General features: G+C 39.8%; 1 protein-coding gene across 3 annotated transcripts in view; it reads left to right on the top strand.

The window, feature by feature from the left end:
• The window catches only part of VPS13B (vacuolar protein sorting 13 homolog B), a gene marked incomplete at both ends in the record, with an annotated part of 689,491 nt that overhangs the window by 65,507 nt on the left and 596,570 nt on the right, over positions 1-27,414 (top strand). For all 3 annotated transcript variants that reach the window (XM_080693506.1, XM_080693505.1, XM_080693507.1), the window contains 3 exons: positions 1,622-1,791; positions 7,589-7,783; positions 18,429-18,553. In XM_080693506.1, the coding sequence (XP_080549632.1) occupies positions 1,622-1,791; positions 7,589-7,783; positions 18,429-18,553 (490 nt within the window). The remainder of the gene's footprint in view (positions 1-1,621; positions 1,792-7,588; positions 7,784-18,428; positions 18,554-27,414) is intronic.

Below are 27,414 nucleotides of genomic sequence, written 5' to 3'. Positions count from 1 at the left end.
CCAGGTCTATTTTTTATTCTATTTTTAAAATTTTATTTTTATTATTGTTTTTCTTTTGTGGTAATGGGGGTGGAATCAGGGTTTTTTTTTTTTTAACCTCTGGGCTATACTCCCAGACCTATTTTATACTTTATTTGGAAACAGGGTTTCACTAAGTTGCTGAGAGCCTCACTCAGTAGGTGAGGCTGGCTTCGAACCTGTGCGATCCTCCTGTCTCAGACTCCCAAGTGTTGGGATTACAAGAGTGTGCCACCATGCCCAGCTCTATTCTTTATTTTTTATTTATTTTATTTTTTGGTGGTACTGGGGGTGGAACCCAGAGGCTTTCTACCTCTGGGCTATACTCCCAGACCCATTTTATATATTTTATTTGGAAACAGGGTCTCACTAAGTTGCTGAGAGCCTCACTAAGTAGCTGAGGCTGGCTCTCGAACCTGTGCGATCCTCCTGTCTCAGCCTCCCAAGCACTAGGATTACAAGCGTGCGCCACCATGCCCAGCTATTCTTTATTTTTTTGAAACAGGGTCTCACTGAGTTGCAAAGGGCCTTACTAAGTAGCTGAGGCTGGCTGTGAAATGGGATCCTCCTGTCTCAGCCTTCCAAATGCTGGGATTACAAGCACGTGCCACTACGTCCTGCTAATAAATCATATTAGATTATAGCCATGCTCATTCAGCTAATATTGCCTTCTGGAAGCTGCCGTACCACAATGGTAGATTGAAATAATTGTGACAGATACATGACCCACAAAGCCCACAGTATTTTTTATATGACTCTTATAGAAAAAGTTTACTGTCCTCTGTTCCACATGTCTTACTACACTTAGTGTTCTCTCTGTTTTTCATTTTGACCACCGAGTGGGCATGTAGTACCACCCCATTGTGACTTTATTTGTAGTTATCCAGACTACCTTTTGATGAAACTTTTGGCCATTTGGATATATGATCTTATGCTTATTCAGGTCATTTATTTTTTGCCTATTTATGTATTATTTATTCATTTCTTAATGATTTTAAGAAGGTTTCTTATTTTTATTTAAAGATTTTTCTATGGATACAAGTCCTTTGTGGCGATGTCTTTTTCTCTGTCTCTTTATCTCTAACTGTATTTCTGTGTATAGCAAATATTTTTTCCCTATCTTGCCTTTATATTATCTCAGTGGTATTTTCATAACCAGAAAGCTGCTATTCTTTAAAAAATTGGGAACTTCTTAAAAGGTTTTAAAATAACAAACTAATTTTTGTGTAGCAAAGACTTAAACATTTACATTCTAGAGTACTTTATAATACATTTTGTTATTTAACAACTGCTTCATTGTTGAAAAGAAATAGAGAATTCGGCCATAAAATTTGGTGAATTGATTAATTTCATTGTTTAAGAAAGTTAATTACTTAAAAATATTTAAGTTAATAGAATGAACACTGTTAGGTTCATATATGAATGTTTCCTGACAATTTCACTTGGAAGTACAGAAAGGGGAAGAGGTCCAGGAGGGGGAAGGAAACATGTGATGTCATGTGTATATATGAATGCAATACTTTGAATTTTGCTATGATGCATAATTACAATATACCAATAAAATAAAAATTTTCTCATTAAATCTTCATCATTTTCATTTTAGAAATTAAGGATGTAAATGAAATAGTATTGAATCCAGAAGAAATAGCTTCTTTGGAGGAGTATATTCCTACTAGGCATACAAGTGTTACCCTCCTTAAGTGTACCTGCACAATTTTTATGGCTGAATTCAACTTACTAGACCATTTGCTTCCTGTCATTATGGGAGAAAAGGTATATTTTCAGTTCATTACTTTTTTTTTGTCTCATATGTACTTTACGTTTTTAAATAAAAGAATATCTGCTTATGTATTTATTCATGATGGAGTAAAAGCAATGTAACTGATTGTTAATTCTTAGAAATTAATTTTAAATATACTAGCCTGGGATATCACTAAGCCTTGTTTTCCTTTCCTGAAAAACAAAATTATATTTTTAAAGCTGGCTTATAGATTTTGTGACTTAAGAAGCATTAGGTCCAGGTAAATTAAATTAATCACTTACCTACACAGCTAGAGAAAATCAGTAATGCTGTCAGCTTTTGTCCACTAGCATAACACTGCCACCAAAGTGCTAAGTGTCAACATGCGTGGTAGGGCTCCTGTGGTGTCCCACCTCAGCTAATCAGTTATGTAGTATCCATTTGTAAGCTGAGATGAGTAATTGGAAAGCCCATTTCTCACCTGAATGAGGGAAGAGAGAGATGAGAAACTGTCTCATGGCTCATCCCTGAAGATGGGTAGTTCAATGAGAAATAATTTTTTTTTCTTGTGTTACTGTGGGTGGAACCCAGGGGCTTTTCTACCTCTGGGCTATACCCCCAGACCTATTTAATACTTTATTTGGAAACAGGGTTTCACTAAGTTGCTGAGAGCCTCACTCAGTAGCTGAGTCTGGCTTTGAATCTATGTGATCCTCCTGACTCAGCCTCCCAAGCGCTGGGATTATAAGCGTGTGCCACCATGCCCTGTGAGAAATAATTTTTTAATAGCTCCTTTTAGGACTACTTTCCCCTTATCTATGAGCATTGTAGAATATTCTATCAAGACTTAGGTTTTGGTTGAACCTTAACTTTGTGACATGGATGTATATATGATTGTCAGGATGCTGGCACAGATTAATTTTCTTAGTATTATTCTTAACATTGATAACATTGAATGAAATAATTTAAACCATTTGTATATGTATTTTAAGAACCCAGTAGCACCGGGCGTGGTGGCTCACGTTTGTAATCCCCGCGCTTGGGAGGCAGAGACAGGAGGATTGCGCAGGCTCGAAGCCAGCCATGCTGGCTTAAGAGACCCTCTTTCCAAAAAATGAAAACGTGTAAAATAGGTCTGGGAGTGTAGGCCAGGGTAGAAGGGCTTCCAGGAACCTTAGTACCACCAAAAATAAAATAAAATAAAATAAATAAATAAATAAAAATAAATAAATAAATAAATGAAAAAATATACAAAAAGAACCCAGTGATTATTGCTATTATTTTTACTGAGAACTTACTAGATGCCTAATATTTAAGATCTAGGTATAATGTATTGCTTTCTTGGTTTGACTTATATGTGTAAAATTTTATCTTTTATTTTTTATAATTTCCTGTCATATAACTTTTGATATCTATATAATGATGATATTTATGGAAATACAAATCATCCTAACTTTTAAGAAAAACTTATGGAAGAATGGCAGAAAATTATGACCTATTAGTTTCATTTTGTATCTTTGCCGTTTTTTGACTAGTCAAGATGAAGAATAGTATTAAAAATAAGACCATCTGGAGAAAATATCAGTGGAGAAAATTAAAATGTCAGTAATTTTTTATTATTTCCATTTCTGTTTCCTAGCTTTTTAAAAATGGACTTAAGTTTTAAAGCAGTTTTAGGATCATATTGAAACTGAGCCATAGGAACTGAGATTTCTCATATTCTTTCTCTCATTCTTGCTTTACCTCTACCACTAGAGTGGTATATTTATTATAATTGCAGAAGCTTCATTGGCACATAATTTATCAATTAATGTCTCTAGGGATTTTTTTTTGGATGAGTTGACACCCAATTTGTTTCTTTATTATACATTTACTGGGGCATTGTAATTATACATCATAGTGAGGTTCAAAGTTACTCTTTCTATTTACATTCTGTGAGCTTGAGAAATGCATAGTATCTGCATCTCCCATCTCAGTACCACACAGAATGGTTTCACTGTCTTATATATCTTCAGTACTCCTCCTGTTCTTTCCTCTCATTTTACCCACTGACAACCACTTCTTGATTTGCCTTCTCCATAAAGTCACAGTAGAATCTCACAGTACATAGCTGTTTTAGATGAGCTTCTTTCACTACTGTACATGTAGCTATCCTCTGTGTCTTTTCATGGCTTGAAAACTTAGTTCTTTTTAGTGTTAAATAATATTCCATTGTTTAGATTTATCATAGTTTATTTGTCCACTTATCTACTGGAAGACACCTTGGTTGCTTCCAAGTTTTATCAGTGAGGAAAACAGCTGCTATGAAATGTGTGTGGTTTTTGTGTGGACATGTCTTCAATTCCTTTAAGTACATTATCAGTACATTCTCAGTGTATTGGAGCACAATTGCTGGATTGTATGCTAAGAGCATGCTTAGTTTGGTAAGAAGCTTTTCTTTGATACCTTGTAAGGCAACACCCTAGCAGCAAATCCAGGTGGAAGTAGATTAGTTCTAAGAAAGCCCAATTCCATTCCTTAATGAGAACAAGATGGCCTGCTTACATTTTGTCTGTTCACTAAAGCATAGCTAGTTTAGAGAAAGATAGTATTATAAAGATCCTCTATAGCCGGGCGTGGTGGCACACGCTTGTAATCCCCGTGTTGGGAGGCAGAGACAGGAGGATCACGCAGGTTCGAAGCTAGCCGCACGTGCTGGATTAGGAGACCCTGTTTCCAAATAAAAATGTAAAATTAGGTCTGGGAGTGTAGCCCGGAGGTAGAAGGGCTTCCAGGAACCCCAGTACCACCAAAAAAAAAAAAAAAAAAGAAAAAAAAAAAGAAAAAGATCCTCTATAACTTTTATCCATGGTATTAACTTCCTAATAAAAATTATTAGGAAGTATTAAAATCTAACATAATTAATTAATTAATTAATTTTTTGGGTTGTACTGGGGTTTTTGGAAGCCCTTCTACCTTGGGCTACATTCCCAGACCTATTTTTTATATTTTTATTTGGAAGCAGGGTCTCTTAAGCCAGCGTGGCTGGCTTCGAACCTGTGTTATCCTCCTGTCCCCGCCTCCCACGTGCGGGGATTACAAGAGTGTGCCACCACGCCCGGCGCTAACAAAATGAATATAAAGAAAAATTTATATCACATGCAGTCTTAGAAGTATTTAAGATATTAGAGAACTAGAGACATAGTTCAGTGGTAGAGTGCTTGCCTGGCATGTGTGAGTCCCTAGGTTCAAACCCTCATACCACAACAATAAAAAAAGTAAAGTGGGTTATAGACATGAACTTTAACTTTAGTGACTTTAAGATAAAATGTTGAAGATTTCAAAAGACTTTCCGATGCCAGGCGTGGTGGCGCACACTTGTAATCCCCACTCTTGGGAGGCTGAGACAGGAGGATCACACAGGTTCAAAGCCAGCCTCAGCTACTTAGTGAGGCTCTCAGCAACCTAGACCCTGTTTCCAAATCAAATATAAAAATAGGTCTGGGAGTATAGTTTAGAGGTAAAAAGCCTCTGGGTTCTACCCCCAGTACCCCCCCCCCAAAAAAAAAAGACATCCCCATTCCAGTTTTGGTACTAGAAAGTATAAGTACAAGTGGGGAATAAAAGGGTAGAAAAAACTGTACCCTTTAAAAATGCTAATCAAAAGAAGGATAATGAGTCTATTTTAATACCTTTTAATACCAGAATTTTTTTTTTTTTTTTGGTGGTACTGGGGATGGAACCCAGGGGCCTTCTACCTCCAGGCTACACTCCCAGACCTATTTTATATTTTATTTAGAAACAGGGTCTCTTAAGCCAGCTGAGGCTGGCTTTGAACCTGCGCAGTCCTCCTGTCTCTGCCTCCCAAGCACGGGGATTACAAGTGTGTGCCACCACGTCTGGCTCAGAAAATTTTAAGGTAAGAAGGACTATCAAAAATTGAGCCACTTCATAATGATAAAAGTCTTGGCTCAAAGAAAGAGCAGAATGAATATTGAACAAACAAACATATTAATAAAATAATTTTCACAGATGTTCTGTTGAGAGTATATGCTGTATGACTCAAATTTTAAAAACTTTAAGAAGAGATTAAACTTAGCCATGGTGATTGAAGCTAAAATATTGGCTACCTCTGGTGGCCATTCAGTATCCCCTGAAAAGAACTTCCATTTGTTTGGTTTTTTTTTTTGCAGTCTGGGGATGGAACCCAGGGGCATTCTACCTCTGAGCTATACCCTCTGCCCTATTTTTTATTCTTTATTTTGAAACAGGGTGTCACTAAGTTACAGAGGGCCTCACTAAGTAGCTGAGGCTATCTGTGAACCTCTGTCCTCCTGTCTCAGCCTCCCAAATGCTGGGATTACAAGGGTATGCCACCACACCCAGCTCTCCATTGTGTTTCAATGGGTGATTAGTTATAGGTGGAAAAATTGAGCTCCATACTATAGATTTCCATTCTTTACTATGTTTTTTCTTTGTAATATATAGTTAGTTAAAAGGAAAGAAAGCAATTATTATATAATTTTTTTTTTTTTTTTTTTTTGCGAGTTTGGGGATGGAACCCAGGGGCATTCAACCTCCGAGATACAACCCCTGCCCTATTTTTTATTCTTTATTTTGAAACCGGGTCTCACTGAGTTGCAGAGGGCCTCACTAAGTAGCTGAGGCTGTCCACGAACCGCCATCCTCCAGTCTCAGGCTCCCAAATGCTGGGATTACAAGTATGCGCCACCATGCCCGGCTTAAATAATGGTTTTAAAACTAATAATAATGGCCGGGTGTAGTGGCGCACGCTTGTAATTCCCGCGCTTGGGAGGCGGAGACAGGAGGATCACGCAGGTTCGAAGCCAGCCACGGGCGCTGGCTTAGGAGACCCTGTTTCCAAATAATAATATAAAATAGGTCTGGGAGTTTAGCCTGGAGGTAGAAGGGCTTCCAGGAACCCCAGTACCACTAAAAAACAAAACAAAAAACAACAACAAAAAAAAACTAATAATAATGAGTAAACAATTAAGAGTGTGTTCAATTTAGTCAGTTTTAGGCATATTTTTTCCTCAGAAATGACCCTATTAGTTTTTTGTAGCATTTTCCATATTTGGTCAATGCCTGCAAAATGGCAGTATTACTCTGACAATGAAAGCTAGACAAAATGAGAAAATGATTTGTCACATATTTTCACATTCTTCTGGGTGAATGGTCATATTTTTTATTGAGAAATATAGGGAGGGCATTTTAAGGAAGTTGGTTCTAATATAGAAAAAGGGTTTATGTACTAATTAGAGCATGTACACTGAATGTCTTGACATTTTTCTGCTTTTATTTAGAAGCTCAGAAAGGCTTTGAGACACTGAGTCTACCAAGCCTCCTCAAGATTTTTAGGCCCTTATGAGCTTTTAACATATGTATTGTTTGTAACATAGGTACTTAAATCAGATATTTTCTTCCTGTATACTTTGTGTCTTCTATACTGTGATGAGTCCACTTTGTTAATAAGATTGCTGGCTCTTGTATATTTAGATGATGTTTTGGAATGACTGAAATTAATTTAAGAAAATATTTGCATCATACTGAGGCACTTAATATTCAGTTGGTCTAAAAAACAAAAACCACTAGCTAAAAAGGTAATGATAATTTTATAAAACAGTCATTCTTTGAAATCTGGGACATACCTAAAAATATATAGAAGACATTTATATTAGTTATGGCAAGAGAGTTCTACAGAAAGACATCATATCTAGATTAATATAATATTACTTGCAAAATGAGCAAGTCTGAAGCTATTATAGAAAAAATTATATATCAGTCACTGCTCTACTCTTAAAATATAAAGTGAACACTATTATTTTCCAGAACTCAAGTAACTTCATGAATGCAACAAACTTCCAGTCCCTTCGGCCTTTGCCATCTATTCAGATTCTGGTGGATAAAATTAATCTGGAGCATTCTGTCCCAATGTATGCTGAACATTTGGTGCATGTGGTTAGCAACCTTACTCAGCCTTCTGATAACCTCCTTCATTACTGCTATGTACACTGCTACCTTAAGGTATGAATTATTTATGATTATTTGTCTTGCTTTGTGGGTGTCAAATTTCTTTTTTCTTGGAATTGTAATTTTACATAATTAGTACTGCATAAGGCAACATTTAAATAAGACCTAAGATTTATTCATTATTTCAGTATAATTAAGTAAAATAAAAATGTATTTAATTTTTTCACCAGGGTGTGGTGGCATATGCTGGTAATTCCAGTACTTTAGAGATTGAGACAGGAAAATCGCTGGTTCAAGGCTAATGCACCATAATATAGTGTGACCCTGTTTTTTTTTTTTTTGGTGGTACTGGGGTTCCTGGAAGCCCTTCTACCTCCGGGCTACACTCCCAGACCTATTTTAAATTTTTGAAACAGGGTCTCTTACGCCAGCGCAGCTGGCTTCAAACCTGCGCGATCCTCCTGTCTCCACCTACCAAGCGCGGGGATTACAAGCGTGCGCCACCACGCCTGGCTGTGTGACCCTGTTTTAAAAAATAATAATATAAAGGGGCCCGGGGATGTATCTGTGTAGCTTAGAGGTAAAACATCCCTGGGTTCAATTCCCATTAACACACACACACACACACACACACACACACACACACACACACACACACAGCTTTTTTTTCCCTTAAGTTATTTGAAATGAATAACTTGAAGTTTGTGAGTTAAGGGCTATTATAACTTTGGAAGATTTTATATATAAGTGGTAATGATGATTTTGGTAAGCAGTGTGAAACAGTGTTTAGTTTAATTGGGTGCTTTAAAAGACATTTCTTTGAAGGTAACATTTATGTGAGGCATAATGTTTCATAAAAAGGATTTAACATGTTTGTTTTTTGGTCACTTTAGTTGAATTAATTTTAATTTTTTTTATTTTTGCAATACTGGGGATGATACCCAGGAGCATTCTATCTCTGAGTTATACCCCTAGCCCGCCCGCCCTTCCTTCCTTTTTTCTTTCTTTCTTTCTTTCTTTCTTTCTTTCTTTCTTTCCTTCCTTCCTTCCTTCCTTCCTTCCTTCCTCCCTCCCTCCCTCCCTCCCTCCCTCCCTTCCTTCCTTCCTTCCTTCCTTCCTTTTGCAATATTGGGGATGGAAAAAATATTCTGTATTTTGAAACAGGGTCTCACTGAATTGCAAAGGGCTTCACTAAGCAGCTGTCTGTGAACCCTGGTCCTCCTGTCTCAGCCTCCCAAATGCTGGGATTACAAGTGTGTACCACCACGCCTGGTTTATTTATTTTGAAACAGAGTCTGACTAAGTTGCAGAAGGCCTCACTAAGTAGCTGAAACTGTCCGCAAACCCGATCCTCTCATCTCAGAGCCCTAAAGGCAAGGATTGTAAGCATGTGCCACCATGCCCAGCTCATGTTAATTCTTGATGCAAAGAGAAAAAAAAATTAATTATAGTAAAGAAAATTATTTTAATATTTGCTCAGCTCTTTCGTTTTAAATGTTGGTAAAATTTTTTTTAATGTTGGTATAACCCAAGTATCAGATATATGTTAAGAATAAATACCTTTTTTTTCTTGAAACAGGCATTTTTTTTCTTGAAACAGGCATTTCACTAATTTTCTAAAATATTCTACTTATGTAGTATTTATTCATTTGCTTGATACTTTCCCAATATTATTGATATTCAGTATTGAAAATAAATATGGGGCTGGGCTTGGTGGTGCACACTTTTAATCCCAGCATTTGGGAGGCAGAGACTCGAGGATTGTGGTTCACAGACAGCCTCAGCTACTTAGCAAGGCCCTTTGCAACTCATTGAGACCCTGTTTCAAAAAATAAAAAGACTACGCCAGGCGTGGTGGCACACACTTGTAATCCCCACTCTTGGGAGGCAGAGACAGGAGGATTGTGCAGGTTCGAAGCCAGCCTTGCTGGCTTAAGAGACCCTGTTTCCAAAATAATAATATAAAAAATAGGTGTCATATTGGGGCAAAAAACTTGTGTGTACATACATGTACACATCACTGATTTAACCCCTACCCAATTCCCACCCCGTCCCTCCTTCCCCTGCTTGGCTTAGTGGTTGACTTCGATATGTTTAAGTACATTGTGTGTTTTAGAGAGTTTCCTCTTTCCCCCTCCTTTCTCCTTCTTTAGGTTGCCTTGTTTGCTCCTCTATAGGATTTCCTTTTTCATCTAGAGTTCCTCCTATGACCCATTTCTCCCTGACTCTCACATATTAGGGAAAGCATGTGCTTGCTTATTTTTTGTGACTGACTAATCTCACTTAGCATAATGTCCTCCAGTTCCATCCATTTCCCTGAAAATGATGTAATTGTGTTTTTTTTTTTGATGTCTGAGTAAAATTCCATTGTGTACATATCCCACAGTTTTGTAATCCATTCATCTATTGATGGACATCTTGGCTGGTTCAATAGTTTGGCTATTGTGAATTGTGCAGCTATGAACATAGATACACATGCATTAGTTTGGTAGTTTGGTTTCCTATTTTTTGGATAGATACCCAGAAGTGGCATTGCTGGATCAAATGGTAGATTTGTTCCCATTCTTCTGAGGATACTCCATACTGTTTTCCAAAGTGGTTGCAGTAATTTGCAATCCCACCAACAATGTTTTAGAGTTCCCACCACGCCCGGCTTTTCTCTGGTTTTGAGCTCTGCTCTGAGTCCCTGTTGGGTGTGCCGCGCCTGGCCCCTGGGAGCTTTAGACGCTCCTTGCACCAAAAAAAAAAAAAATGCTGAGTTACACCCGGCTGTTCCACAGCTGCTCACCTCAGCTTGCTGTCCACCCCTTCTCTCTGGAGCCTGGTGGGTTGTTGAGTGTGCTGATCTGGAGCCAACCGGTGAATTCGCTGTTGCTGGCAGTATGGCGCTGCTGCCGCATCCTTGGCCATGAGGCTGGCATATCTCCTCTCTGGTTTTGAACTCAGTTCTGAGTCCCCCTCCTCTCTGGAGCCTAGTGCTGCAATGGAAGATGGCACTGGTGCAGCTCCGCGCCACAGCTCCAACTGAGGCACTGCGGGCTGGTTTCTTTCTGGTGTCTGGTTATTCTTCCAGTCCTCTTTTTCTCAGCCTTGTATTTACAGTTTTTATTTCTCTGCTGATGGGGTTTTCTGGCTATGAGAGGTGCTGATTTTGTGGTAAAGAGATCGATTGTTAGCGGGACTCATAAATGCCGCTTTTCTCTGTCGCCATCTTCCTGGAAGTCCTCCTTTGTTTAATCTTAATCTGTCCTGATTTTTGTTAAAAATTTGTAGAAATTATTTTGATGTTTCTAGATTTGTTGTTCTATTTGAGTTGTTAATTCAAGAACATTTGTTGTTAAATGTTAAGGTATTAATGATGTTTTTATTTTTATCTTTTACCAGTTGATTTTTTAAAAGTGGCATTAAGTTTTCATTTAATGTAATATTCAAGCCATCTTATTCAAGTTTACTGTTCAGATAAAATTTGTCAACTTTTCTTTATACATTTGATAAATTTTATTGCTGTAGACTACTAGTTTCAAGTGTTCAGCACTTTTATTCCATTTCGGAATATGTGAATTATGTTTTGTGAATGCAACTTTAATTCACATTTGCTGGTTTCTCTTTTTCCAGATCAACTATTTATAATCTTGGTCAAAGGTGTTGATAAACTATTAGGTCATATAAATATTTTAAATATGCATATCTAAATGTTATAATTTATAGGAGAGTTGAAGAAATAATTATTTTTGTATGGTGGATAATAGGAAGCATAGGATGATAATTTAAAATATAACAACTTAGCCAGACGTGGTGGTGCACATTTGTAATCCCAACATTTTGGAGGCTGAGACAGGAGGATTGCACAGGTTTGAAGCTAGCCTCAGCTACTTAGTGAGGCCCTCTGCAACTCAGTGAGACCCTTTTACAAAATAAAGAATAAAAAATAGGGCTGGAGATGTTGCTTGGAGATAGAATGTCCCTGGGTTCCATTCTCAGTAACACACACACACACACACACACACACACACACACACACAAACACACACACACGCACACGCACACACATATACATACATACATACGTACATACATATATATGTATAAAACAGTTTGGTGATATATAGAATATAGAATGATTACTCCCAGTTTCTCACCCTGCACAAGAGTCAATTCAAGATGGATTAATGATTTGAAAATCAGACCAGAGACCTCACAGTTCCTTGAAGAGGGCATAAGTCCAACACTTTAACACATAGGCACAGGTAAAAGCTTTTGCAACAAGACTCCAAAGACACAAGAAATCAAAAGGCAAATCAATACGTGGGATTGAATTAAACTGAATAGCTTCTATACAGCAAAGAAACTATCAAGAACTTCAACAGAGAGCCGACAAAATGAGAGAAGAATTTTGCCAACTATTCCTCTGATAGAGGACTAATACCTAGAATGCACAAAGAATGCAAGAAACTGAGTGCTAAGAAAACAAATAAGCCAATTAAAAAAAATGGGCAGGTGAACTAAATAGACATTTCACCAAAGAAGAAATTCAAATGGCAAATAAACATATGAAAAAATGTTCAGCATTGCTAGTAATCAGAGAGATGCAAATCAAAACTACCCTGAGATTTCACCTAACTCCAACTAGAATGGCAATCATTAAAAACAGAAATAACAGCAAATGCTGGCAAGGATGTGGAGAAGTAGAAACACTAATACCTTTCTGGTGGTATTGCAAATTAGTTGCAACAACTTCGGAAAACAGTATGAAGGATTCTCAGAAGAATGAAAATGAACCCACCATATGATCTACCAATACCACTTCTGTGTATCTATTTCAAAAGAATGGAAACCAAACTACCAAATTAATGCTTACATATCTGTGTTTATAGCCCCACATTTCACATTTGCTAAACTATGGGATCAACCAAGCTGTCCATCAGTAGATAAATGGATTACAAAACTATGAGATATGTACACAATGGAGTTTTACTCAGCCATAAAGAAAAAAAAATTATGTCATTTGCAGAGAAATGGATAGAACTGGAGAACATTATGCTACATGAGATTAGTCACAAAAAATAAGAAATTGAATGCTCTCCCTAATGTGAGGAAGTTAGGGAGAAAAAGGGTCATAGGAGGAACTCTAGAGGAAGAAGGATAAACCATAGATGAGCAAATAAGGAGACCTAACTGAGGGGGATTGAAGGGAAGAGGGAAATTCCCTAATCTGCATGATGCACCTTTATGAACATATCAAAGTCAATCAGTAATCCAAACATGAGGAGTGGGAATTGAGGAAGTGCTAAATGAATAATGTGTGCATATATGCCTCTACTATCTTGTACCCTATTAAGATGTATGGCTATAATACAACCATAAGAAAATTTAAAAATATGATTCCTTTGCCCAGTATGCAATTTTTCATCATTATTTTTACTTTATTAGCATCTTTGGACAATATGAAAGAATAATACAAACTTTAAAAAAATTATAGACTAATGTACAATATCCTCAGAGTTTTTGCAGTTCTGTAGACAGCCAGCAGAGGATCACCTCTGTATCCAATTTTATCTGAATGCTCTTTTTTAAAATTCTTTTTAAAAAATCATTTTATGCTGGGCGTGGTGGTGTACACTTATAATCCCTGCGCTTGGGAGGTGGAGACAGGAGGATCGCTCAGGTTCAAAGCTAGCCGTGCTGGCTTAAGAGACCCTGTTTCCAAATAAAAGAAAGTATAAAAATAGGTCTGGGAGTGTAGCCCGGAGGTAGAAGGGTTTCCAGGAACCCCAGTACCACCACCAAAAAAAAAAAAAAAAAAAAAAGATTTTACCAGTTAATGGCATCATATTTTCATATTGAGGTTCAATGTAGTACAAACATATATACACACAGCTTTTAGTGTATTTCCCTCTATATCTCATCCAGTCCCCTGTCCTCTGTGATTATGCTGTTGGATTTTAATGAAAAATTATGAGTGGCTTCCAGAGAGTTCTTAGTTGAACATACAATTTGATAAAATACTTCTCTTATTCATAGAGATAATTGGAGGTTAGATATTATTTTAATAATTGTGCTTTGTATTAAGTCATATAATTGTAAATTTCAGAATCTTTTTAAAATTCTGGATCATTATTAAGAATCGAGATGCTAAAACTGTGCCCAGCACAATTGTTTACTTATGTTGGTTCTCAGAATAAATCTTGAAAAAGCAAGAATGTGATATATCTTGATTTTTAAGTCAAGATTTTAAGTAATCATTTCAGGATAAGAAACATGGCTTTTCAGCCAGTCATGGTAGTGCAGGCTTGAAATCCCAGTATGTGGGAGACTGAGACAGGAAGATTGCAGGTTCATGGATAGCCTCAGGAACTAGTAAGACTTTGGCCTAGTGAGACCAAGTTTCAAAATAAAAATAAAATAGGCCTGGGGTGAAGCTTAGAGATAGAATGCCCCTGGGCTTAATCCCTAGTACCAGAACAAAAAACAAAGCAAACCAAAAAAACATGGCTCCCAATACTTGGGAGGCTGAGACAGGAAGATCACAGGTTCAAGGACAGAGCTTCATCAATTAATGAAACTCTCATCAACCTAGCGAGACCCTGTTTCAAAATAAAAATAAAATAGCCGGGCGTGGTGGTGCATGCTTGTAATCCCTGCGCTTGGGAGGCAGAGACAGGAGGATCGCGCAGGTTCGAAGCCAGCCGCGCACGCTGGCTTAGGAGACCCTGTTTCCAAATAAAAATGTAAAAACAGATCTGGAAGTGTAGCTTGGAGGTAGAATGCCCCTGGGTTCTATCTCCAGCAGCAAAAAGGAAGAAAGAAGATATATGGCTTTTATTCTGTTACTAGACCTATAAATTATTATTATTATTATTATTATTATTATTATTTTTTGGTGGTACTGGGGTTCCTGGAAGCCCTTCTACCTCCGGGCTACACTCCCAGACCTATTTTTACATTTTTATTTGGAAACAGGGTCTCCTAAGCCAGTGTGCGCAGCAGCTGGCTTCGAACCTGCGCGATCCTCCTGTCTCTGCCTCCCAAGCGCGGGGATTACAAGCGTGCGCCACCACGCCCAGCTAGACCTATAAATTATTAACTACATTACTTTTTAAAAAAATTTTATTGGTGCATTGTAGTCATATATCTTAATGGGGTACAAGATGGCGGTGGAACACATGCACACATCACCCAATTAGCCCTTACCCAATTCCCATCCTATTCCCTCCCCCTCTCTCCTTCTGGCTTAATGATTGACATTAATATGTTTGTTAACGTACATCATGTGCATTAGAGAATTTCCTTCTTTCCCCTCCCATCTCCTCAGTTAGGTCGCCTTATTTGCTCATTCATCTATAGTATCTTTTTCTTTGTCTAGAGTTCCTCCTACAACCCATTTTCTCTCTAGCTTCTGCATATTAGAGAGAACATCCAATTATTTTTGTCCCTTACTATTCTCATTTAGCATAATGTTCTCCATTTCTATCCATTTCCCTGCAAATGATTTGTGAAGTGCATTACTTTAAATTTTCTTGATAGTAATTAGATGAATTGGTCCTATGAAATAGTTTTCTCAGAAAATATAATTCCTAAAAATATCTTATTTCAAAAACATTTTGTTTCATGAACACTAATTTTAGAAGACAAGTTAATACTATCAGTTTGATAAATGTTAGGGGTTTAAAGGGTTTTGAAACTATTTGTAAGTAGCTTAATACTTCGTAATTTTTTTTTCATGGTGCCTCAGATCAAACCCAGGACCTTGCAAATTACAGGCAAGCACTCTACCACTAAGCCTAAAACTCAGTCCTCTTTTTAATAAATTTTATGCTTATTAAATAAAAGTATTTGTTTTGAAAAGTAGTTATATAGAAAAAACACGTCTTATTGCAGAACTTAACAGTTCATGTTAATGCTAGAGATTGAAGTAAATGCATTATAAGACCAAGGAATAGATGGGCATGGTGGTGCAGGCTTCTAATACTAGTACTTGGGAGACTGAGACAGGAGGAGTTCACAAGGTTCAAAGCCAGTCTCAACTACTTAGGCTCTCAGCAGCTTAGTGAGACCCTGTTTCCAAATAAAATATAAAATAGGTCTGAGAGTATAGCTTGAAGGTAGAAAGCCCTTCGGTCTCATCCTCAGTACCACACACACACACTAACTAAATAGCCAGGCATGGTGGCACATGCTTGTAATCCCAGCATTCCATAGGCAGAGACCGGAGGATCTGGGTTCATGAACAGCCTCAGCTATTTAGCAAGGCCCTTCACAACTCAGTGAGATCCTGTTTCGAAAAATAAAAAGATGTGCTGGGCATGGTGGTGCACGCTCCTAATTCTAGCACTTGGGAGGCTGAGGATCACGCAGGTTCGAAGCCAGCCTCAGCTACTCAGGCTCTCAGCAACTTAGAAGACCCTGTTTCCAATTAAAAAATATAAAATTTTAAGTCTGTAAGTATAGTCTGGAGGTAGAAAAGCCCCTGGGTTCCACTCCCCGTACCACCACCACCACACACACACACACACACACACACACACACACGATGGTTGTGGTGGCTCAGGCTTGTAATCCCAGTACTCGGGAGGCTAAGACAGGAGGATTGCACAGGTTTGAAACCAGCCTAGGCTACTTGGTGAGGCTTTCAGCAACTTAGTGAGACCCTGCTTCCAAATAAAATAGAAAAAAAAAATAGGTCTGGGAGAATAGCCCAGAAGTAGAAAGCCTCTGGGTTCCATCCCTAGCACCACACACACACAAATAAATAAATAAATAAAAATAAATAAATAAAAAATAGGACTGGGGGGCGTATCTCAGATGTACAATGCCCCTGGGTTCTATCCCTAGTACCACAAAGACAAAACAATATCAACAACAAAATAACAACTAAAGGTAAATGTTGAGCTTAAACTGCTTTTGCATATTACTGGAAAACAATAATTCTTTGTTTTGTGTTCCTGTGTGTCAGCCTTTCCTGTGTGACATGTTTACCTTTTATCATATTGGATATTGCTAGAGAAGAAATATTGTCAGTTTTCAGTAGTGTTTCACATTAAATGTAATGTTTAAATGTTTTTGTCTATTAGGAAAAATGTGATGTCCAGAAATTTCAGGGATTACTTGTATAGTTTTTTCATGTGATCTGCTCATATGAAGAGTAACTTATGCCATGTACCAAATTTTCTATAGTGTGAAACCTTACCCTGATAATTATTTTCACAAAAAATAAATAACATGATAGTTTTGGATATACTTTTTTGTATGCATAATACAGGGCGAAGGCAAAATACATCTTTTCCTTTTTTAAATTTATTGGTGTAATGTAATTATACATCATTATGAGGTACAGAATGGTAGAAACATACATGAATACCTCACTCATTTCGCCCTTCTCCAGTCCCCACCCTATTCCCTCCTCTGTCTCTCCTTTTTCTCTTAGGCTTAGTGACTGACTTTTATATGTTTGTGACTGTACATCATGTGCATTAGGGTGCTTCCCCCCCCCCCCACCTCCCTCAGTTAGGTCACCTTCTTTAGTTATCTTAGGTTTCTCTTTTTTTTTGTCTAGAGTTTCTTCTATGTCCCATTTTCTCCCTAGCTTTTGCTTATTAGGGAGAGCATCCAGCTTTTCACATTTTGTGACTGACTAATCTCACTTAGCATAATGTTCTCCAGTTCTATCCATTTCTCAGCAAATGACATAATTTTGTTCTTCCTTATGACTGAGTAAAATTCCATTGTATACATATCCCATAGTTTTGCAATCTGTTCATCTGTTGATGGACATCTTGGCTGGTTCCATAGTTTGCCAACTGTGAATTGTGCAGCTGTGAATATACATATGCATGCATATGCATGTTTGCTTGCTTGCTTTATTTATTTATTGATTGATTGTGATACTGGGGATGGGATCCAAGGGATTCTACCTCCAAGCTATATCTCCAACTCTATTTTATTTTGAAACAAGGTCTCCATAGGTTTATGCGTTTCACTACTTGCTGAAGCTATCCTCTAAACCATGATCCTCCTTTCTCAGCCTAAATACTCAATCCCAAGTACTGGGATTATAGTCGTGTGCCACCATGCCTAGTGCAAAATAATGTTTTAAAGATTGTTCTTTTATTTAATATTCTTTTTGGCAGATAATACCAAATTGTTTAATTTATGATTTACCACATAGAAAATACAGTCAGCTGTGTATGGAAAATATGTACATTTGAGTGGATGATTAAATAATACATGAAGAGTATAGATGTAAAATGTGAAACTTCAAAAAGTGGATAAAAGCCAAGTGTTGTGGTGCACGCTTGTAATCTCAGCATTCAGAAGGCTAAGATGGGAGGATTGAGGTTTGCGGTTAGCCTCAGCTATTTAATGAGGCCCTCCACAACTTAGTGAGATCCTGTTTCAAAATAAAGAATAAAAAATCAGGCTGGGGGTGGAACGTGGAGGTAGTATGTTCCTGGGTTTCATCACCAGCACCACACATAAAAAAAGAAAAAAAAATTGGATAAAAATAGTGGTCTTTTTATAGACATGAAAGAAGTACTATATATTTAGATCCATTAATTCCGATTTAGCTAATGTCAAATAGAATAAAAGAAAGTGGTGATCATTTGGGAAGCAGAAAAAGATAGCAAATTGGAAATGACTTATTTCATTCTGTGCTTATTAAAAACTTTGTGAACATTTGGACCTTTTCTTCTTGTTTCAGATATTTGGTTTCCAGGCAGGCCTGACATCTTTGGATTATAGTGGATCTTACTGCTTACCTGTACCAATTATTCCCTCCTTCAGCACTGCTCTTTATGGTAAATTTCTGAAGCTCCCCACTTGCTGGTAAGTATTATTTATTAAAATTAAGTCATATGTATTAAAATGTGTTTTATTTTAGTTTTCATTTCTTTATTTCAGTGAGGGAAAAACCATTTATGTTTGTTTTATGCTCATACATGTTTTATAGACAGCCTTAAAAAATCTGAAGTTATACTGTCTAAAAATCTTTAACATGTCTTAAATGTGTTAGTTCACAGTATCTTTTATGGACAGGTAATAACTGTTCATCTATGTTGGAAGTATAGTAAAATATTGCTGTTTCAGATTGTAAAGCAAGGGCAAGCACATTTATTTTTGGTTAGGTTTATTTCTATATAAGTAGTAATATATATTTTTCACTTTTTGCAGTACTGGGAATGGAACCCAGGGGCCTTCTACCTCAAGCTACACCCCTAGCCCTATTTTTTTTTTTAAATTTTTAAACAGAGTCTCACTGAATTGCAGGTGGCCTCACTAAGTACCTGAGACTGTCCACAAACTGTGATCCTCCTGTCTCAGTCTCCCAAATGCATGTGCCACCACACCCAGCTTGAAATATTATATATTTCTATCTCAGTGGATTCAGGATTGGTATATACAAAAGCTACTAATTTTTGTAGATAGTGTTTTCTGCTACTTTGTTGCATTTGTTTATCAACTCCAGAAATCTTTTGGTTGAGTTTTTAGGATCTTTTAAGTATAATATATCATCTGAGAACAGAGATAATTTCACTTTTTTTCTATATGTATTCTTTTGATTTCCTTCGCTTGCCTATTCCTCTGACTAGTTTCAAGTATGATATTGAAAAGGACTGGTGATAATAAGTATCCTTATCTTGTTCCCCATTTTTTTTTTTTCTTGTGGTACTGGGGATTGAAGCCAGGGCTACTCTACTTCCAAGCTACACTCACAGCCTTATTTTATTCTTTAATTTGAAACAGGGTCTCACTAAATTGTAGAGGGCCTCACAAGTTGCTGAGGCTGGATGTGAACCTGCTATCCTCTTCTCTCAGTCCAAGTACTGGGATTATAACTGTGCATTACCACACCTGGCTTTGTTCGTGATTTTAACAAGAAATTTTTGTAGTATTTGCCCATTCATTTTGTAGAAGCATATATATTCATGTAGAAATACCTTGATGATTTCTAAGATATATAGTTCAGTCATCGGTAGGCTCTGTATAATTAAAATTATAAATGTTAGCCGGACGTGGTGGCGCATGCTTGTAATCCCAGCATTCGGGAGGCTGAGACCAGAGACCCTCTGCAACTGAGTGAGAGCTGGTTTTAGAATAAAGAATTAAAAAAAAAAAAGGGCAGGGTATGTAGTGCAGAGGTCAAATGCCCCTGGGGTCCATCCCCAGACCTGCCCCCCCCCCAAATTATAAATGTTATACTAAAATAATGAAATCAATATACATAGGTCTTTAGGTATGTATGCTTAACTCCTAAAAAAAAGTATCTATGGGGAGAGGAGCAGGAATAAAGACTATCTTTAACTTTTCATTTTATCTACCATTCAATTTTTTTAAGCTTTTTAAACCTTTTTCATTAAGTGTGATGTATTACTTAGGTAGTTATGTAAAAAAAATACACAATTGTTAGCTTTTTCAAAATACTCTTATAAGTTGACTTAGTGAAGTTTTATACTCGCTTTATTTTGGAAAAAGTGAACTAATCTTATTTTACTATACAGGATATGAGTAATAACAAAAATACATTTTTGGAACCAGTTTGTATGTTCTAACTTTGCATTTGGGGATTCTATATAAATTTAGATCCAGCTGTTGCTGAGAATATTCTTTCAATTGTTGTGTGATGTGTTGATTTTAAGAGAATGGATGGATGCTTTTCAAGTGTAAATATGGCAAAATTTAAGCTATCCTATGAACTTGAATTGATTAATTTTTGTATCCAGCAGTAAGAACCACACTTCTATATTTTCTATTTAAAAATTCAAAGCAAGAAACTTTGTATATAATTGCAAGATTGGGCCAGAACTTTGTCAGCAAGTGATGCAATCAGAATCTTTAAAAGAATTTTTTAATTAGAGCTATCCCTTTTCAGTCTTTGCTACTACACAGTCATGACCTACTTGGATCTCCTTCCTTCCATTTATCCTGGAGTTTGTCCAAGTCAAGTTTTAATGAGTTGTTTATCCCACTAGTTATACTAGGATTTATTTTTCCCTAGAGTGTAATGTTTGAATTGATAGTTTGAAACCTATTCTGTAAAATGAACATATGTTCAGACGACGACTTCTGGGTATGAGAAATAGGCATTTGTTAAATAAATTTATTTTACATTCACCAACTTAACTGTTAAAATGGACTTTAATGATATATCAAGCAAGTCCAGAAATTTTCAGATATTTTTATGGTATGAATTTATATTGGACTGTTTTAGTTTAAATAAAGTTTAATAAATATATATAAATCACAAGGAAAATTATACTTTTATTGCACATTTTCATTGACATTTTAATGAGTTCCTCCAAAATAGTTTAATGATGTTGTAAAAACTTTATTTAAAAAAATTCTGAAGTAAATATGATATAATGTCATGAATTTGATAATAGGAAAATGGGCATTTGTTATTTTCCATGTCCATTACTTTGTTAGATCTATTTCTAGGTTTAAAAATGTATAAGAGAAAGCTATCTCTTTATTAATATTGTTACATTAACACCACTAATATCAGGTACATTTTGTAAGCTACTGTCTATTGCCAAATCATCTTATGTTTATTTTAGATTAAATACTACTAGAGTATTTAAGAAAAGCATAAAGTGAAAGTGTACATTTACTTGTGGCTGATAGTAGCTGAAAAAGGCCGGGCGTGGTGGCACATGCTTGTAATCCCAGCATTTGAGAGGCTGAGACCAGAGGATCATGGTTCGAGGACAGCCTCAGCTACTTAGTGAGGCTCTCTGCAACTCAGTGAGACCCAGTTTCAAAATAATGAATAAAAAATAGGGCAGGGGGTGTAGCTCGGAGGTCGAATGCTCCTGGGTTCCATCCCCAGACCCATCAAAAAAAAAGAAAAAAAAAAAAAGCTGAAAAAACCCCCATGAAAATAGGTCATGTGTCTATGATATAATTATCTTGTTTATTTATTTATTTACTTATTTTTGATACTGGAGATTGAACCAAGGCACATTATATCTTTGAGCTTTACCCCCAGCCTTATTTCTCATTCTATATTTTGAAACAGGGTCTCACCAAGTTGTGGAAGGCCTAAGCTGAGCCTGACTGTGGTGAACCTGTGATTTTCCTGTCTCAGGCCCCAATATTGGAATTATAAGCATGTGCCACCATCTAATTACTTTGCTTATTAAGTAATAATGACTTTTAAACAAAGTGTTATTTTATTTGATATAAATCTGAAAGAGAGAATTACTTCTACCCTTGTGGTTTATTAAAATATAGAGTAAATTAATTTTTAAATTTGCATATATGCTTAAGTTTTTACTTAAATTGATATAATCCATTTGGGAATCAGTGGCATGTAATGGCTTGAAAATTAGAGTATTGTATGCATTAGCTGAGTTTGTTTTTTTTTTTTTTTGAAACTTTGAATATACTTTTAAAAAATTTTTTTATTTATTTATTTTTTTATTAATTTATTTTTTAAATTTGTGCATTGTAGTCATATATCAGTCACATTGGAGTACAAGACTTGAGAGGATATACAAGCACACATCATCCAATTAGCCCTCCTCCAGCCCCCATCCCATTCCCTCCCTCTCCCTCCATCCCAAGCTTCTTTGGTGATTTACTTTGATACATTTGTTTATGTACCTCCTGCGTTTTAAAGAGGCTCCGTCCTCCAGTATTACATACCCTCTGATTGGTCACATTAGTTGCTTCACTATAGGGCCCTTTCTATAGCTCAACCTCTTCCTGTTGCCCTTTTCCTCCTAGTTATTGCTGATTAAGAGAAGCGTCTGATTTATATTTTCTGTGATATTTCTCTGTGCATGCTGCGTTGCAAGTACCGATCCCACTCTTGATGGTCCCCGTAGTGGCCTGGCTACTCAGTGGACTGATCCAGACCTCGCTGGCTCAAGCAGCGGCCTTGCCTCATGGGAGGCCCCAGTTCTGGTCTCGCTGGCCCCTGCACCTGTCTAACCCCTAAGCTGGCTTTGGTCCCGGCCTTGGAGGCCGCAGGAGTGAACTTGCCTCACGCCAGGCTCCGATGCTGGCCATTGGCCCCTGCACCGGCCTAACCCCTCGGCAGGATTCCAATCCCGGCCTCGGAAGCCCCAGCACCAGCCTAGCCTCACGGCAGGCTCCAATGATGGCCTCGTTGGCCCCAGCACCGGCCTAACCCCTCGGCAGGTTCCGTTCCTGGGTTAGGAGGCCCCAGCACTGGCCATGTCTCACGGCAGGCTCCGATGCTGGCCTCGTCTCACGGCAGGCTCCGATGCCGGCCTTGCTGGCCCCAGCACCGGTCTAGCCTTTCAGCAGGCTCTTATCCTGGCCTTGGAGGCCCCAGTTCCAGCCTTGCCTCATGGCAGGCTCTGATGCCGGCCTCGCTGGCCCCAGCACCGGCCTAACCCCTCGACAGGCTCTTATCCCAGCCTCGGATGCCCCAGTACCGGCCTTGCCTCAAGGCAGGCTGATGCTGGCCTCGGAGGCCCCAGCACCGGCCTTGCCTTACGGCAGGCTCCGATGCCGGCCTCGCTGGCCCCAGCACCAGCCTAACCCCTCAGCAGGCTCTTATCCTGGCCTCGGAGGTCCCAGTACCGGCCTTGCCTCAAGGCAGGCTCTGATGCTGGCCTCGCTGGCCCCAACATAGGCCTAACCCCTCGGCAGGCTCCGATCCCAGCCTTGGAGGCCCCAGCACTGGTCATGCCTCATGGCAGGCTCCGATGCCGGCCTCGCTGGCCCCAGCACCGGCCTAACCCCTTGGCAGGCTCTTATCCTGGCCTCGGAGGCCCCAGCACCGGCCTTGCCTCACGGCAGGCTCCGATGCCGGCCTCGCTGGCCCCAGCACCGGCCTAACCCTTCGGCAGGCTCTTATCCTGACCTCGGAGGCCCCAGTACCGGCCTTGCCTCAAGGCAGGCTCCGATCCCGGCCTAGAAGGCCCCAGTACCGGCCTTGCCTCACGGCAGGCTCCGATGCCAGCCTCGCTGGCCCCAGCACTGGCCTAACCCCTCGGCAGGCTCTTATCCCGGCCTCGGAGGCTCCAGCACTGGCCTTGCCTCACGGCAGGCTCCGATGCCGGCCACGTTGGACCCAGCACCGGCCTAACCCCTCGGCAGGCTCTTATCCCGGCCTTGGAGGCCCCAGCACCGGCCTTGCCTCACGGCAGGCTCCGATGCCAGCCTCGCTGGCCCAGCACCGGCCTAACCCTCGGCAGGCTCTTATCCCAGCCTCAGAGGCCCCAGTACCGGCCTTGTCTCATGGCAGGCTCCGATGCTGGCCTCACTGGCCCCAGCACCGGCCTAACCCCTCGGCAGGCTCTTATCCTGACCTCGGAGGCCCCAGTTCTGGCCTTGCCTCATGGCAGGCTCTGATGCTGGCCTTGCTGGCCCCCGCACCGGCCTAACCCCTCAGCAGGCTCCAGTCCCGTCCTCGGAGGCCCCAGCACTGGCCTTGCCTCATGGCAGGCTCCGATGCCGGCCTCGCTGACCCCAGCACTGTCCTAACCCCTCGGCAGGCTATTATCCTGGCCTCGGAGTCCCCAGTACCGGCCTTGCCTCACGGCAGGCTCCGATGCTGGCCTCGCTTGCCCCAGCACCGTCCTAACCCCTCAGCAGGTTCCGGACCCGATCTGGGAGGCCCCAGCACAAGCCTAGCCTCATGGCAGGCTCCAATGCCGGCCTCGCTGGCCCCAGCATCGGTCTAACCCCTCTGCAGGTTCCAATCCCGGCCATGGAGGCCTCAGTAGTGGCCTTGCCTCACAGCAAGCTCCGATGTCGGCCACTGGCCCCGGCGTCCGCCTAACCCCTCAGCAGGTTCCGATCACTGTCTCTGTGGTTATTATTTCAAAGGTTCCAGGTGTAATGTATCAGATCTCTGCCTCCCCTGAGTATTGGCCACTGGCATTGCCACTGCCTCCACCGTTTCAAATCCTTCCTAGGCTCTTTTTCCACTCTGAATGTTGTCCATTGTTCCTAAGCATGCGTGATGGTAGCATTTGACATTTGGTGTAATTTCTCCAAATAAATAAAGTTGGTAAGATGGTTTCTGCTTCTCCTGAATACAAGTCTCCACCACCATCGCGGAGAACTCTTTCAACACCGCATTTCTCCTTGGTCTCAGCTAAACTCTCTCCTTACAGGTGATGTCTGAGATTCTTAACAATATAGAGAAATAGCAGTCCTCTTTCACAGCGAATTTTTCCATAAGTTCCAGTGCATTTAGATAAGTTTTGTCTGCATCTCCAGTGTCCTGGCATCCATAACGGCTTTCTTACCTCCTCTCCGATATTTTTCTTTATCTTTTTCTGTTCTGGGCCCAGTTTCTCCAGGGGTCTGGCGTGCTACTCGCAGTTCGGCCGGGGCCCAGAGTTCCGTGACCCGGGCTCCAGCTGGCGTGCCCCACGCGCGACCTACGCCCAGAACCTAGCGTCTTACTGGGCCCGGTTTCTCCAGGGGTCTGGCGTGCTACGCGCAGTTCGGCCCGGGGCCCAGGGTTCCGAGACCCGGGCCCCGGTTGGTGTGCGCCGCGCGCGACCCCCGCCCCGAACCCAGCATCTTACTGGGCCCGGTTTCTCCAGGGGTCTGGCGTGCTACTCGCAGTTTGGCCTGGGGCCCAGAGTCCCGCGACCTGGGCCCCATCTGGTGTGCCCTGCGTGCGACCCCCGCCCAGAACCCAGCGTCTTACTGGGCCTGGTTTCTTAGGGGTCTGGCCTGAGTTTGTTTTAAAATACTAAAGACCTCCTTGTAAAAGGAATCCTATGTATAATTTTGCCTTATAAAGAGGATTTTTTTTTGGGTTAGTAATTTGAATAGAAATTTGAGAACATAGCAGAGTGAATCAACTGTCCATTCTTTTTTTTTTTTTTTGGTGGTACTGAGGGTGAAACTGTCCATTTTTTTTTTTTTTTTCTTTTTGGTGGTTCTGAGGGGCTTTCTACTTCCAGGCTATACTATACTCCCAGACCTCTTTTATACTTTATTTTTAAACAGGGTCTCACTAAATTGCCGAGAGCCTCATGACGTAGCTGAGGCTGACTTTGATCCTGTGCGAACCTCCTGTCTCAGCCTCCCAAGCATGGGGATTCCAAGTGTGTGCCACCATGCCCGGCTCAACTGTCCATTTTTAAACTCTTATAAAAGGAAAAGGAAAATAAGAAAAAAATAGAAAATAGCTCAAATATTGGAAAAGCAAAAAGAAACCATAATGATAATTTAATATAAAATTGTGGATTAGATCGTTTCCTATCTCCCTCCTCCTTCTCCCTCTCTTCTTCCTCCCCCTCCTACTCCTCCTTCTTCCTCTCTCTCTCTTACACACACACACACACACACACACACACACACACACACACACACACAACTGAACTCAGTGGCAGTCTGTCTCCAAGGTATTCCCCCTACCCTTTTTATTTTGAAATGGTGTTGCTAATGCTGGCTTTGAATCTGAGTCTCCTGTTTCAGCCTTTCAAGCCCTAGGATTACAAGTATGTGCCATCAGACCTGGCTCCTACTGTCTCTTGATCTGTTTTATTACTTATTTGGTATAAAGAATCTTTTGTTCAGTACATGTTTATTTTCCGGTCCATTCATTCTAGTCTTTTGACTTTTAACAGTGAAATATGATCAGAATTGTGAAGAGTAAATTTAAGTGGAGCCATATGTTACTATTAAATATTTGAAAGTTGTATGGACAAGGTGGTGGCTGTTTGTCTTAATGTTCTGCTATACTTTTATATTATCTGACATGCTAATTAAGAGAGACTAGTACACTTTTTGTTGTTGTTATTATTATTATTTTATTTTATTATTATTTTTTGACGGTACTGGAGATGGAACCCAGGGGCATTCTACCTCCGAGCTACATTCCCAACCTTATATTTCCTTCCTTCTTTCCTTCCTCCCCTCCCCTCCCCTCCCCTCCCCTCCCCTCCCCTCCCCTCCCCTCCCCTCCTCTTTCTTTCTTTCTTTCTTTCTTTCTTTCTTTCTTTCTTTCTTTCTTTCTTTCTTTCCTTCTTTCTTTCTTTCTGGTACTGGGGTTTCTGGAAGCCCTTCTACCTCCAGGCTACAATCCCAGACCTATTTTATACTTTTTTATTTGGAAACAGGGTCGAACCTGCATGATCCTCCTGTCTCCGCCTTCCAAGCACGGGGATTACAAGCGTGCACCACCATGCCTGGCCTTATTTATTTATTTAAGTTATTTATTTTTGGTGGTACTGGGGTTCCTGGAAACCCTTCTACCTCCAGGCTACTACACTCCCTGACCTATTTTATACTTTTTATTTGGAAACAGGGTCTCCTAAGCCAGCCGCTGGCTTCCAACCTGCGTGATCCTCCTGTCTCCACCTCCCAAGCGTGGGAATTACAAGCGTGCGCCACCACGCCTGGCTAGTCTTTATTTTTTGAAACAGGGTCTCACTGAGTTGCGAAGGCTGTCTGTGAACCGTGAATCTCTGGTCTCAGCCTCCCAAATGCTGGGATTACAAGCGTGTGTCACCACACCTGGTTTGTTGTTATTATTTTGACTGAGAATGGATTCTTGGGTTAGTGTTTCTAGAAACAGAGTTCTGAATACTATAGGGAGCCCTTTTATATTAATTTAATAAAATTTCACATAAAATTCATCATTTTTACTTTTTTTTGTGGTACTGGGGATTGAACCCAGATTCATTTTACCACTGAGCCCGACCTTCAGCTCACTAAATTGGAGGGCCTTACAATGTTACTGAGGCTGG

This window comes from Muscardinus avellanarius, assembly GCF_963383645.1.
Source record: "Muscardinus avellanarius genome assembly, chromosome: 4".
NCBI classification, from domain to species: Eukaryota; Metazoa; Chordata; class Mammalia; order Rodentia; family Gliridae; genus Muscardinus; species Muscardinus avellanarius.
This window is presented reverse-complemented; position numbering and strand designations above follow the sequence as displayed.